The sequence below is a fragment of the Pan troglodytes genome, chromosome 4 (genome assembly GCF_028858775.2).
Source record: "Pan troglodytes isolate AG18354 chromosome 4, NHGRI_mPanTro3-v2.0_pri, whole genome shotgun sequence".
Taxonomy (NCBI): Eukaryota; Metazoa; Chordata; class Mammalia; order Primates; family Hominidae; genus Pan; species Pan troglodytes.
The window spans coordinates 40452903-40466811 of NC_072402.2; the positions used below are offsets into that span (position 1 = coordinate 40452903).

At 35.1% G+C, this 13909-nt stretch overlaps 1 protein-coding gene across 26 annotated transcripts in view; it reads right to left on the bottom strand.

Annotated features, from left to right (window-relative positions):
- Window positions 1-13909, bottom strand: part of POLK (DNA polymerase kappa) — an 89579-nt gene that overhangs the window by 14938 nt on the left and 60732 nt on the right. For 14 of the 26 annotated variants that reach the window (XM_001149179.8, XM_054685031.2, XM_063810356.1 and 11 more), the window contains 5 exons: window positions 12557-12688; window positions 9487-9640; window positions 4977-5216; window positions 3008-3132; window positions 1498-1664 (listed from right to left, as the gene is read on the bottom strand). In XM_001149179.8, the coding sequence (XP_001149179.3) occupies window positions 1498-1664; window positions 3008-3132; window positions 4977-5216; window positions 9487-9640; window positions 12557-12688 (818 nt within the window). Of the gene's footprint in view, window positions 1-1497; window positions 1665-3007; window positions 3133-4976; window positions 5217-5821; window positions 5864-9486; window positions 9641-12556; window positions 12689-13909 lie in introns of all 26 variants that reach the window. The other 12 variants (XM_063810351.1, XM_063810350.1, XM_016953124.4 and 9 more) reach the window with 1 other exon arrangement.

Sequence of the window (13909 nt, forward strand, 5' to 3'; positions counted from 1 at the left end):
CTATTATGATTCAAGCACTGTTCTAGAACTTGAGGATATAGTAATGAAGGAAATAGACCAAGTACTTGCCCTCAGAAAACTTATATATTGGAGAGAGACAGATAACAAATATAGTAGTAAATATGGAATGGGTTAGAATGGGAGAAGTACTCAGATTAAAAAGCAAAGCAGAATAGGGGAATAGAGAATATGGACAGAGGGAAAGGCAGGTTTGGTATCTGTTATTATAAATTACCTATGAATTGCATGTAAAAGCCTTACCTGGATCTCTAAATACCACAAGTTAATATATGTTATGTTACATCAGAACTATATTGTTTTCAAGCACTATGGAAATAAAAAAATTTTTGGATTAAAAATAAAGTTTTATTTCCTGCTATCTTCAAATATAATTATTTATAGTGCTGTGATATCTTCATCTTTCATTATGCCCACTGAAGATCAAAGTCAGCTAACTGTGGACTCAAAAGATTGAAGAGCAGAAAGAGATGAGAAAAGCAACACAACAAGCCTTGCAATCTCTGTAAAATTTAGTAGGCTTAATTAGTCCATCAATTTTATATGCATCCTCATTGATTTCTATTGTTGTCCTTTAGTTTAAATACAAGAATATAAAGGAGTCATTTTGAGGACAGGCTGACGAGGTGATGACAAAATTGTAAAAATAGTGCCCAGAGTTGACTTCCACGATTCCCAGTCTTTTAAAATTTCCTTCTTTTCACCTACTATCCCACAACAATTTACCTTCTACCTCTAGGGTTCCTCTTTTTAAGACCTAGATGAAAGAGTGGCAGGGAAGAAAACCCAGGGTATTTCCTCCACCTGTTCCCTCTTCCAGCCTTTGCATGGCTGGCTCCCTCAGGTCTCTCCGCCTTTGGATGATGGTTGCTAACCTTCACACTTACCCCCTAGTCATTTTCTATACCCTCACTCTGCTTTACTTTCTTCATTTGTTTATTTGGTTATTTTCTATCTCTCACACTAGTCTGTAAACTCCATGAGGGCAGGAATTTGTCCTATTCGCTGCTGTTATCTACAGTGCCTAGAATAGTGCCTAACACAAAGTAAAGTAGTCAGTACTGAATGAATGAATCTGGAAAAGAAAAGAAATGTAGTTTAAGGCTTTCGAAGAATCATTACATCTCCTTCCTTAAAGGGTGAATTATGGAATACGGCCATCTTTCTTTCCACAACAACCTGACTACTGGCATTTCTCTTAGGTTCTGAACAAAGAACAAGGTAGGGATAAAAAAGAAACTATCATTCCTCTTGTCTCTCTACCCAACTGCTGACACCACAACCTAGGAGTGATTCTTTATTCTTCTTTTCTTTCCTCCTACATCCAATCTGTTGACTCTAATTCAAACATTATATTTTGAATTAAACTAGCCTGAAAGAATTTTAAAACATGTTATCCATATAGCCTCATCTCAATGGTTAAAACTGATATTGCAGCAAATGCTGAAGAAAAAGCAGAATGACAATACATATAGATACCTCGTCAGGTGTGTTGAACCTAGACCCAAGGAGATATGAAGGAAATAATGCCAAGATGTTTCAGAGAAAAGGAGAGAAAGCAATGCCCTCTGTTGGTAAAGTTCTGTACATGTAATAATTCCAAGGGCCTTTAACATTTTCTCTGTAACTTTTCCTATTCCAGAAACCTAGAAAAGAATCAATATTTATTATTAATAGATTTTAAAGTGAAGCTAAAAATTGAGATTACAACCTCATTACACTTTTTTTTTTTTTGAGATGGAGTCTCGCTCTTGTTGCCCAAGCTGGAGTACAGTGGTGCCAAGTTGGCTCACCGCAACCTCCACCTCCTGGGTTGTTCAAGCGATTCTCCTGCCTTAGCCTCCTGAGCAGCTGGGATTACAGACATGAGCCACCATACCCGGCTAATTTTGTATTTTTAGTAGAGATGGGGTTTCTTCTTATTGGTCAGGCTGGTCTTGAACTCCTGACCTCAGGTGATCCGCCCACCCTGGCCTCCCAAAGTGCTCATTATATCTTTTATCATCGATAAAAGGTATGAATAATGTGACTATCTTCACAAGTCATGCAAGAAAACTGCTTTAATTACTTTTTGACCACACTTACTAAACTAGCGTTTCATGGAATTTCAAAAGGCATTAAAAAAGGAGTGCTGTTGTCATATAAACTTGGGGAATGGTGGGATTGACAAATTTAAGTGAAACTTTTTATTCCAAGATTTATGAATTTTTAATATATTAATATGCATAGTGACACATCAATGGTACATTCCAAAGGTATCTGACCCCAGAACCTTTTTAAAGGGAATATCTATCCATACTTGAAAAACATATTGGAAAACACTGCTTTGCAGCTACTCCTTACATATACTAGTTAGTAATCATTACATATTACATACTGAGCATTGAAAAATATTTAAATTCATTCATGTACATTATGTTGAATGAGAAAAGCAAGTCCTAGAACATCATATACAGTAGTGCATAGTGCAATTACTGAAAAAAAAGTGTATATATGCAGAAAAATCTAGAAGCTCTAAAAAATAATAAAGTATACACTTTCTGGAACCCCTGAGGGATAATTTTACCATTTTAAAAATGGCAAAATATTTTGGTTTATTCTCTGTCAAAAACAATTAAAATTCTAAATCTCTTTGAAGCATCATGCCCATTAATCTAGTAGCAATCTGGACTTTAGAACTAAGATAGCACTAAGTTACAGATGAAAGGACTGTTAGAAATATTCTTTTAATTTCCCTTCTCCTTGGCAGTAGTTCACTTAAAAATCTGATTATTACTTTCTTAAAAGTTTATAGCAAATAAGCTAAATCTCACTTTTATGGTTTCATAGAAAGGTTTCTTCAAGTCCAAATTCAATCACCCATTATAGTTCTTGCTTATTATCTATTATTTTAAAACTTTTAAGCAAAGAATGATTAACTATTGGCCTACACAGTATCTCTTCAGAATTCAGAGTACATATATAAATAAACTTTATGTAAAAATCTTACCTTTCTAATGGGTAAATCCTTGATGAAGTCCATCACAGCTTGTCTATTGGGAAGAATTTGGTATTGTCCATTTGGTTTATTCTTATCACTGCATACTTTTGCTAACATTGTATTTGGGGCAATGCCTTAAAAGAAGAATACTCTGATGACTCAAAGAAGTTGATATGTATGACTTTTAAATATGCAATAACAAAACAGAAAAAAAAAGTTAATTGCAAAAAATCTCAAATGATATATAATGCTACTTTAAAAATAACATTTGATTACCATCTATCTCCCCAGGGTTTGCTATGGTTTTAGGAAAAGAAATTGTACTAGTTAGAGTCATTGTGGCAGCAAAAATGAGAAATATTTAATTCTCCATGACATTTTAAAATGTAAGAGTAATTTCTGAGCTAAGCAATATTAAGTGTTACTATTAGCTTACTTACTACCTTTAGTAGGAATACAGATTTTTTTTTTTTTTTTTCAGATGGAGTCTTGCTCTGTCGCCCAGGCTGGAGTGCAATGGCGTGATCTTGGCTCACTGCAACCTCCACCTCCTGGGTTCAAGCGATTCTCCTGTCTCAGCCTCCCGAGTAGCTGGGATTAGAGGCACGCAACACCATGCCTGGCTAATTTTTGTATTTTTAGTAGAGATGGGGGTTTCACCATATTGGTCAGGCTGGTCTCGAACTCCTGACCTCAGGTAGTCCACCAGCTTCGGCCTCCCAAAGTGCTGGGATTACAGGCGTGAGCCATCACGCCCAGCCCAGATTGTTTTTATAGTGGTTCTATATCTATCTCTAAGAAAAGATACAGAATATAATTTAGGGTGGATGTTTACTCTTTGAAAATGTCTTTTGCGTAGATTATCCACATAAAGCAAAAAATCAAAGATTCTGGTTACGGTATATTTAAAATAATGATAATTAGATGGTGTATCCTTTTTATGTTATTCACAAAACAAATTACTATTTTTCAAAAAGATGTTTCACAATTTCTAGGAGTCCTAATTAAGATAATTTGAAATAGGTATATTCAAATATATTCATTAAACAGTTCATTTTAATTGTTATATAGATCTTCCTAAAATGCATTATTCATTCTCATGCTTTGGTGTAGAAAGAAAAGATTTACCTAATCACAATATGGCTTTTACAAGATAGTTCAGGGTCCTCATGATGAATAACAGTTATTATGCTAAGAGACAGTGATGGCCTCATGGGTTATCAACATATGTAAATTTGTTTTTCCTTTTACCAGATGGTTCTGGATTGCTATGTTGCTAGTTAGTATTTCTTTTGTCTCTTACCTTGTGGCCGTCTGGTTTCTCTCCTGCAATGTAATCTTGGACAGGATTGAAGTCTCCCAAGGAAAAACTAATAATCAAGTTATTACATGCAAAACCAATAAAAATATATTTTGTGCTAGAAAAAGATAGCTATATGAAATTTATGGGTCAGGCGCGGTGGCTCAGGCCTGTAATCCTAGCACTTTGGGAGGCCAAGGTGGGCAGATCATGAGGTCAGGAGATGGAGACCATCCTGGCTAACATGGTGAAACACCGTCACTACTGAAAATACAAAAAATTAGCTGGGCATGGTGGCATGCGCCTGTAGTCCCACCTACTTGGGAGGCTGAGGCAGGAGAATCGCTTGAACCCAGGAGGCAGAGGTTGCAGTAAGCTGAATGAGATCGCCCCACTGCACTCCAACCTGGGCAACAGAGCAAGACTCCATCTCAAAAAAAAAAAAAAAGAAAGAAACGTATAATCTTTTTTTTCCTTCAGGCTCATAGTCTGCTTAATTCCAATTTACTTACTAGGTTCACAGCTATTCTGAATAGGTAAAGTTGTTAGAAGTTGAATGAAAGACTAAGTAAGTAAAATGTTACTATATACTTTATAATGAGAAACTACTAATATTACACTTAAATTAGCCAGTCTGAAAATTATAACTACAGTGGCCATCAATACCCTTTTAAATACCTGCACTGGCTGTCAGTGTTGTTTTCTGCTCAATTCTGAAACGAATTTCCTTTACCACTTCCTGGGCTGATGTTCCAAAAACAACTGAGTTTTGGAGTATTTGAGGATTGTTTTGTTCTTCAAAGTTCACTTGGAAAGGATCTCCTGGGGGCTGCACATCAGAAGGACTCTCTTCAAAAAGTAGTGGAGAGATGGATCGTTCATGCTCACTCAGTTTATTAACTTCCTTTCCTGGATTATCTAAATCATAAACAGGAAAATAACTCACCTTTATTTTAAGAAGTATATACTTCATAAGTTAGGTTTCCCTACATTATTTCTGAAGACAAAAACAAAAATCTAGTTTAGTTTAGTTTCTAGGATCCAAGATCAGAAATGCCATCATTTATCATTTAATGTTTTATAACCATTAAAGAGAACACTGATTATGAATTTTTCTTAAAAAGACTATTATCCATTTCCACAGTATAAATATTAAAAGGAAATATGTAAAACTCACTAATGTTCGTACCTAAATTAATTGAAATTCAGAATTAGGTTTCAGTTCACATTACCTTTTTCTTAAAAAAAAAAAAGGAAATCTTTTCTTTATTCTTCTTTAGGAAGAAAAAGAATCTTCGAAAATTAGAATTTAGAATATAATAAACAATATATAATAATTATACTGAAAATAAGTTTTGTTTTTAGAAGGAAAAACACTTAACTTTTCTTCATTTATGGAAGAAACCTTTTAGATGTTAAAATAATCTGAATTTTCTTCTTTCAAATGCTGATTTTAATTTTGATTTGCTTGTTTATAAAGTATCACTTTGACTAAGGGCACATTTGTAATAAATAGAAATTACCTGTGAAAGTTATGCTTCTTTGAATATACAAATTCTGAAGGTCTGATTGGATAATCCAAGTTTAAGAAAAAGAGACGTTATTATTAATAGGCTATAAACTATTATTACAAAGTAAAGTAAAAATACCAGTCTGGTTATTACCTCTTTATATTTATATTTTTCATAAATGGACTGTAAAATATACTTAAATCTATACTGATACTAAAAATGTCTCCATGAACAAATCTATTAAAGCCTGTTTTCTTGGCTTAATGTAGAAGAAATACAATTTAAATGTATTTATAACAACCAAGGTTAGCAACAAAGCTTTCTGATCCCATCTCGTAATTTTATTACATATAAATATTTTCCAAATTAAGGTCAATACAGAAGAAAAAATTAAATTTCTAGTTTTAAGATGCATACGAATGTATATTACTTGAAAAATGAATTTGGCTGTTTAGGAAAAAATTTTAAAGATAATATAAAATAAATATGACAGACATCTGATTAATTTAAAAATTTAAAATATGTAGTGTGAAGTAAGTCATAGATGTTAATTCAGTCAGATGTTTTCCAAATCTGAATTCCCAGGGCACATACACAATAAGCCTATTTTCTTTCTCTCTCTCTTTTTTTTTTTTTTTTTTTAAGACAGGGTCTCCCTCTTGCCCAGGCTGGAGTATAGCTAGGACTACAGGCGCGAGCCATCACGCTTAGCTAATTTTATAATTTTTTGGTAAATATAGGGTTTCACAATCTTGCCCAGGGTGGTCTCAAACTCCTGGCCTCAACTGATCCTCCTGCCTCAGCCTCCTAAAGTGCTAGGATTATAAATGTGAACCACCTTGCCTCGCCAATAAGCCTTATTTTCAAACTTACATTAGCTGATATTTATGTGCTTCCGTTCCTGTCATTTTTTAATATGCTGGTTTTAAAATGTAGAACAATTCAGAGGGGAAACAGGCCAGGCAAGGTGGCTCACGTCTGTAATCCCAGCACTTTGGGAAGCTGAGGTGGGAGGATCACCTGAGGTCAGGAGTTCGAGACCAGCCTGGCTAACATGGTGAAACCCCATCTCTACTAAAAATACAAAAATGAGCCAGGAATGGTGGCGCACAGCTACTCCGGAGGCTGGGGCAGGAGAATTACTTCAACCCAGGAGGCAGAGGTTGCAGTGAGCTGAGATCGTGCCACTGTACTCCAGCCTTGGTGACAGAGTGAGACTCCATCTCAAAAAAATTAAAAATAAAAAAAAAAATAAAGACTGTGAAACAGTTGAAATGGTATCTACCTGGAGCCCTTTTCCCCATCTGGATGGGTAGAAGTCACGGTAAAGAAAGCTACAGAAAAACTGCAAACCAAGTAAGTTATCTGCCACATTCATAAACCCGTTCTGCAGAGTTTTTTATGCCATGTTTTGTACCTCATGCCTCTACCACCCTGCCCTCAGGTGAGCCACTGTGAGAGCAGAACTATACAGCAGGAAGCGAAGAATGCTGCCTTCTCACACATTATCAGAGCTGCTGCAGAATGTTCAGGTACCTTTTCAATCTGAACTACTTTCTACTTTTTTGTGAGGCCTGGCTGTGTAACTAAGAGCTGAAGTAGTTTCTTATTTGCTTTGTGACAGAAACATCTTTATAATCCCCATAACTAAGGTAATCAGAATGTAACACTAGGATTAAAGCATTTCATTTGGAAGACAAGTGCTAAAAAGTGTATGGTATTTCAGTTTCTTATATTATCTGGCACTCACCATCCAGATTTACATGGGAGAGTAAACATTTAAAAAATTATTATTTTATTTGTATGTAGAGATGGTAGTTAGCAATATATTTCCAAAGACAAACACCTTTTAGAAAATGGGGAAACAGCAAAACAATGTCTTGGACTTTAGAGGAAGATATATCAATTGCCTTCCACAGTTCCAATGCACTATTGACAATTTCCCATGGCATGATGTGAGGTGAGACACGCCTGAAAGTCCAGCCCACAGGTATTTACACATGAGAAGAAAAGTTTAACTATTCCAATTGCTTAAGAATATGAAAATACATGAAGAGGGCAATATACAAGTAAATATGTTAAAAGCAATAGATATTAAAAATTCACATATTCATAGTGAGTTTGGACATTATAATAAATGAAAAGAACATTAGTAGGCTGGGCGTGGTGGCTCATGCCTGTAATCCCAGCACTTTGGAAGGCCGAGGCGGGCAGATCACCTGAGGTCAGGAGTTTGAGACCAGCCTGGCCAACATGGTGAAACCCCACCTCTACTAAAAATACAAAAAATTAGTCGGGTGTGGTGGCACGCGCCTCTAATCCCAGATACTTGGGAGGCTAAGGCAGGAGAACTGCTTGAACCCAGGAGGCGGAGGTTGCAGTGAGCTGAGACTGCACCACTGCACTCCAGCCTGGGCAACAGAGTGAGACCCTATCTCAAAAAAAAGAAAAAAAATAGTAGAAAATGAAAACATTTACTTTAATCCCAATGTAAAGCTTTTAAAACATATCATGCAAGTAATTGTTATGGGAGGCCCTCAGGGGATGCTTTGACATAATTATTTAATGATTTTCCCCCATTCTCTTGTGAAAGTAAGGAATTAATAAAGTAAGATTTTATACAAAGTGACATCAGGCTTTATGTTCCACATCCTCAAACAATAAAGTTACACCAAATAAGGAAAACCTTTTGCTCTGTGCCTGTGTCGAGAAATGATGATTATTGTTTAATGCTCCTATAAAAAAAAAGAGAGAGCTATCCCTTAGGACTTTAAATAAGGTAATGAAGTTGTATTTGATGCCCATATTAAACTTGCTCCAAATGATGTGAGTCACAAATAACGTGAGAGAGTTAGATTAATGTCATTGTGGATCTACCATTTTTGCTTCAGGGAAAGTTACAAACAGGTCTCCCCAGCACTGCCTGGCCCTTCTGAAGCAATGAGTGGTGCACATGAAATGTTCCTGTGGGTTGTGAGCAAACCCTTCTGTGTCACTTTTTCATCCAGGTGAACTTTGTTCAGGGGTCCAGGACATCTCAGACATAATCATACCTTTGACAAAATGTTGAAAGCAGTATGTGTAATATCTGCATGTTTCTTGGCATTGCTTTTGGATAGGTCATAAAGGGATTATTTTTTTAAAAAAACCCTGGAGTCTTGAAATTATAAAGTCTAAGGCAAAGAAGGGAGTGGGAAGTCATTAATTTTGGCAGAGCTAAAAACAGTCATAATTGCTATAATAATTAGATTATAGAAAATTAGGAAAATGAAGAAAAATAGAATCATCCAATGTTTTGATATGTTTGAGGCTAGTCTTTTCTAACAACAAGAAAAGGCCGCTTTAAACAGACAACTTCCTCAGCTTCAATGCCATCCAAACTCTTTGTTAGTTAGACCTTAGGAAAATAACTGCTATAAAATTACTTTGTTCAGGGACTCTGCAGACTCTTAAGCTTAGAGATTTAACAATCACATTTTGTTTATATGTGATATTCCACATGTTTAACTCAGAAAACCCACAGGTATTTTTAAAATTTTCTGATTTTACATTTTTATAAAGGTACATCTATCCCTTCTACCTATGCAGGCTAATAAATTAATTGGATTAATTCAAAGAGTTGTGGGTTTTTTTTTTTTCACTGCTTCTTGGTTTGATAGTCTTAATAAGTTGCTTACCATTTTCTACAGAGCTTCCCATTTTGATGAAATACCTTCTTTTATCCTCAGGCCAATTTTGTCTTTCTTCTAAGTGCTTTGTTATATTCAAGTAGGCTTCATCAAGACTCATGGCCATAAAATTGGGATCATAATCAGCAAGTATTTCCTTAACCTTCAAAGGAAACAAAAAAAAGTTTAAATTTTGCTGTGATAGCAAACTTCTTCTGTCATATGTAGCTGATAAGAAATGTTAATATTCTTAGTTTGCAACTACAGTAACAATCCTGCAGTCAATAGCTCATGGATTTAAGGAATAAATAATCCACTACCAGGGAATATTTTCAAAATTTCCTTTTGTATTAAAATAGACCATGAAGGCAGAAGACCATAAAATAGCTTCATTTGATACAATCTCTATTTAGCTACCTATATCTAGTTATAATAAGCAATTCAAATAAATCTCAGAAAACATTATCTGGTAGGCCCATACAAAAAAATGGTTAAGGTTTTAGGTAGCTCATCAGAAGCTGAAGTGGGAATGATAGGATTCTATTCCCTCCTGCCTTTTGTGATTTATTGTTTTTGGTTCATTTTAAAAAGGAATAATCTTATATAAAGGTACTATGTTGCTTTAGAAAATACTCCAATTAATTATAACATGCACGTAAAAGTCCACTTAACATTAATTAATGCATTAATCCATACAGGAAAATGAATGTTTTCTATTTCCTATTACTTATTAAGATCTGGAATGGAAAAAAATGACAATCTATAGTGTACTCCATGATTACCTTAAATGATGGGGAAAAGTCTGGAGTAACATCTTAGGATAAAAGAAATACATATAAAGATTAGAATTATAGTGGCTTTTAATTCAGAAATGCCTTTTATATAACATAGTGTTACTACATAAAACTATGACTTTTTTTTTCTAACCACTTAAGTATTAGCTATAATTAGAGGCAATGGTTGTCAAAATAATATGCATATTTTCCAGCTTGGGTGACAGAGTGAGACCCTGCCTCAAAAAAAATTTATATTAGAAAACATATTTGCTGAATTATGTTATGCTTCCATTTAGCTTTTAAACCTGTCTGCTGTATCATGAGAAAACTGTTTCTTCTTTTATAAAAACAAAGGTTTTTAGCTTAATATAATTATGAACAGCTGAGTCAAAGGGAATTTTAGAAAATGGTGATATAAACTTGGCCAAGTTTTACTCAGAGAGTGCCTTAATTAGCTTTGTTCTTGTTATAATGTGCTCAAATAGAATCTTTCCAATGAAAATGAAACTCTGTGAAGTCTGTAACTGGCAGCCAACTAAGATTCTGAATGAGAAGTACTCCCTAGAGACACTGTTGAGTATTTATTAACTTCCTTTACATAGGATATTGCTGTAAGAATTAAAAGAGACGTTCCAGTAAAAATCAAGCACTTAAAGCTCCAATATTTTGGATAAAACAAAAATGGCTAACTGGGCATGATGGCTCATGCCTGTAACCCCAGCACTTTGGGAGGCCTGGGCAGGATAATTTTTTGAGGCCAGGAGTTTAAGCCTAGCCTGAGCAACATAGGGAAACCCTATCTCTGCAAAAAAATTTTAAAATTAGGTGGGTGTGGTGATGCATGCCTGTCAATCTAGCTACTCAGGAGGCTGAGGCCAGAGGATTGCTTAACTCAAGAGTTTAAGGTTATAGTGAGGTATGATCGAGTCACGGCACTCCAGCCTGGGCTATGTATGGGGTGAGACCCTGTGTCAAAAAAAACGGGAGGGCTTTTTCTTAAATTTTCTAACCAAGTCATGAATATTCATGTATCCATAGGCAGTGATGAATTTGTTCTACAGTTCATTTACACAGAAGAACTCATTTGTTATCTGCATATAAACTAGCTAGATCCGGCTCAAATTTGAAGAGTTCTCTGACTTACATAAATAACCAGACTAAAATAACTAAAAACACTTTGGTTTTCACTGGCATACTGCCAGAAGTTTTGCTGAGTTAAAGTACGACTTTAAAAAATACCTTTTCTTACTAAACTTTTGTAGGATTTTTAAAACTTCTTAAAAGGCTATATTTATGATTAGTATTTTATCTCTTTTTAATTAGGAATACAATGAAAGAGATAAGCAGTAACCAAATGTAAGTGTGCTCCCCTCTCCTCCACCACCTTTTCAGAGGTATGCAAAAAGCACTTGCTGTCACAGACTGCCTTGGACAGAAAAAAAACAAACAAACCTGTGTTTAAACTTGGAATAGTGTCACTTCTAGGGAAAATGAGGTGGAATACAAATAAGAGGGGTGAATTTAAAGACCCCTGGTATAACTAAAGAGTAATAAGTATTAGGTCACAGTTTTTTTAAGTGTTTCCATTCAGGCAGCAGTCTTAAACACATTTTACTATAGCAGTCTAAAAGTATTTGATGTAGTAGTCTAAAATTTTAATTCAAAAATTAAATTCCAGCACTGCATGATAGACCAGTTGTCATAAAAAATAGAAAAAATGGCGGTTTTCACATATGACAGTTTGGCAATTTTAGTAAATAATCAAATCTACTTCAAAGATCCTTTTTGAAGCAATGGATTACTCCCTTTTCAATTATCAGTCTCTTAGACAGCAAATGATTATGGGGCAAGTAAAGTAGGCTAACCAAAATACATGAATTTTGTCACTGTTTAACAACATTAATAAGTAATTATTCAGACAATAGGTTGAAATTAATGATGAGTAGATTCTGTAAGTTATAAATAAAATGTGGTTCTAGAAAAAATGTATATTGTACATTAAGAAAAAAATAGCTAAATTTAATTTTATATTATCATTAAGGCAGTTCAAAGTTTGAGGAAATGGGAAGTTTTCTAAGCAAATGAAAACTGCATGGAAAGGCAAAGAATTGGGAAAAAGAATGATGTATTCTGGATGCTATATGCAGCTCAGTATTCAATATACAAGCTGAAGAAGTGATAGGAGGCTCAACTGAAAGGATAAGCTAAGACCAAATCCTACGTGCTAAGGCACTTGGACTTGAGACTCTGTAGGTGACAGGAACTCAGTGAAAGCCTAAAGTAGGGGTGAGACATTAACTTACCTCTTTACTCACAGCTCGGTATTTGTCAAAGTTTGGGGGCACTATTATAAGTTGTGGGCACAGCCTCTTAGCAATAAATCCTGGCATGGCTGCACGAACACCAAATCTCCTTGCATGGTAATTTGAAGTAGACTGAAAGAAAATTGACCACATGGAAAAAAATACACAAACCTAAATGGACATATTGATCAACGCATTCATAAGAAACACATTAATATGTGCATTTTCAATTCAAGGACATTTCATTTATAGGCCAGTTTTTTGTTTTTGTTTTTGTTGTTTTCCAAAAATAGAATGTATTAAGCATTGTTTTTTATTAATGACTCAAGGTCATCATTCTATCATATATTTTTTTAAATTATACTTTAAGTTTTAAGGTACATGTGCACAACGTGCAGGTTAGTTACATATGTATACATGTGCCATGTTGGTGTGCTGCACCCATTAACTCATCATTTAATATTAGGTATATCTCCTAATGCTATCCCTCCCCCTTCCCCCCACCCCACAACAGTCCCCAGAGTGTGATGTTCCCCTTCCTGTGTCCATGTGTTCTCATTGTTCAATTCTCATCTATGAGTGAGAACATGTGGTGTTTGGTTTTTTGTCCTTGTGATAGTTTGCTGAGAACGATGGTTTCCAGCTTCATCCATGTCCCTACAAAGGACATGAACTCATCATTTTTTATGGCTGCATAGTATTCCATGGTGTATATGTGCCACATTTTCTTAATCCAGTCTATCATTGTTGGACATTTGGGTTGGTTCCAAGTCTTTGCTATTGTGAATAGTGCCGCAATAAACATATGTGTGCATGTGTCTTTACAGCAGCATGATTTATAATCCTTTGGGTATATACCCAGTAATGGGATGGCTGGGTCAAATGGTGTTTCTAGTTCTAGATCCCTGAGGAATCGCCACACTAACTTCCACAATGGTTGAACTAGTTTACAGTCCTACCAACAGTGTAAAAGTGTTCCTATTTCTCCACATCCTCTCCAGCACCTGTTGTTTCCTGACTTTTTAATGATCGCCATTCTAACTGGTGTGAGATGGTATCTCATTGTGGTTTTGATTTGCATTTCTCTGATTATAGGCCACTGTTTTAATCCAAGTTTTGACTTATTCTGTCACGGTATTTTGATATCATGACCCTCTCCCATTACTATCCCTATATTTATAATGCGATACCAGGTATAAGCAAGACTGTGCTAATAAAAAGATTTTCTTATATTTCTACCAACTAAACTTCATTGGTTTTAAGGCATACTTGTTATAGAATGAATATCAAAATTTGGATGATAGTGAGTTATGTTACATGAAAGTAATAGTATGGTAAGTTGTATAGAATAGT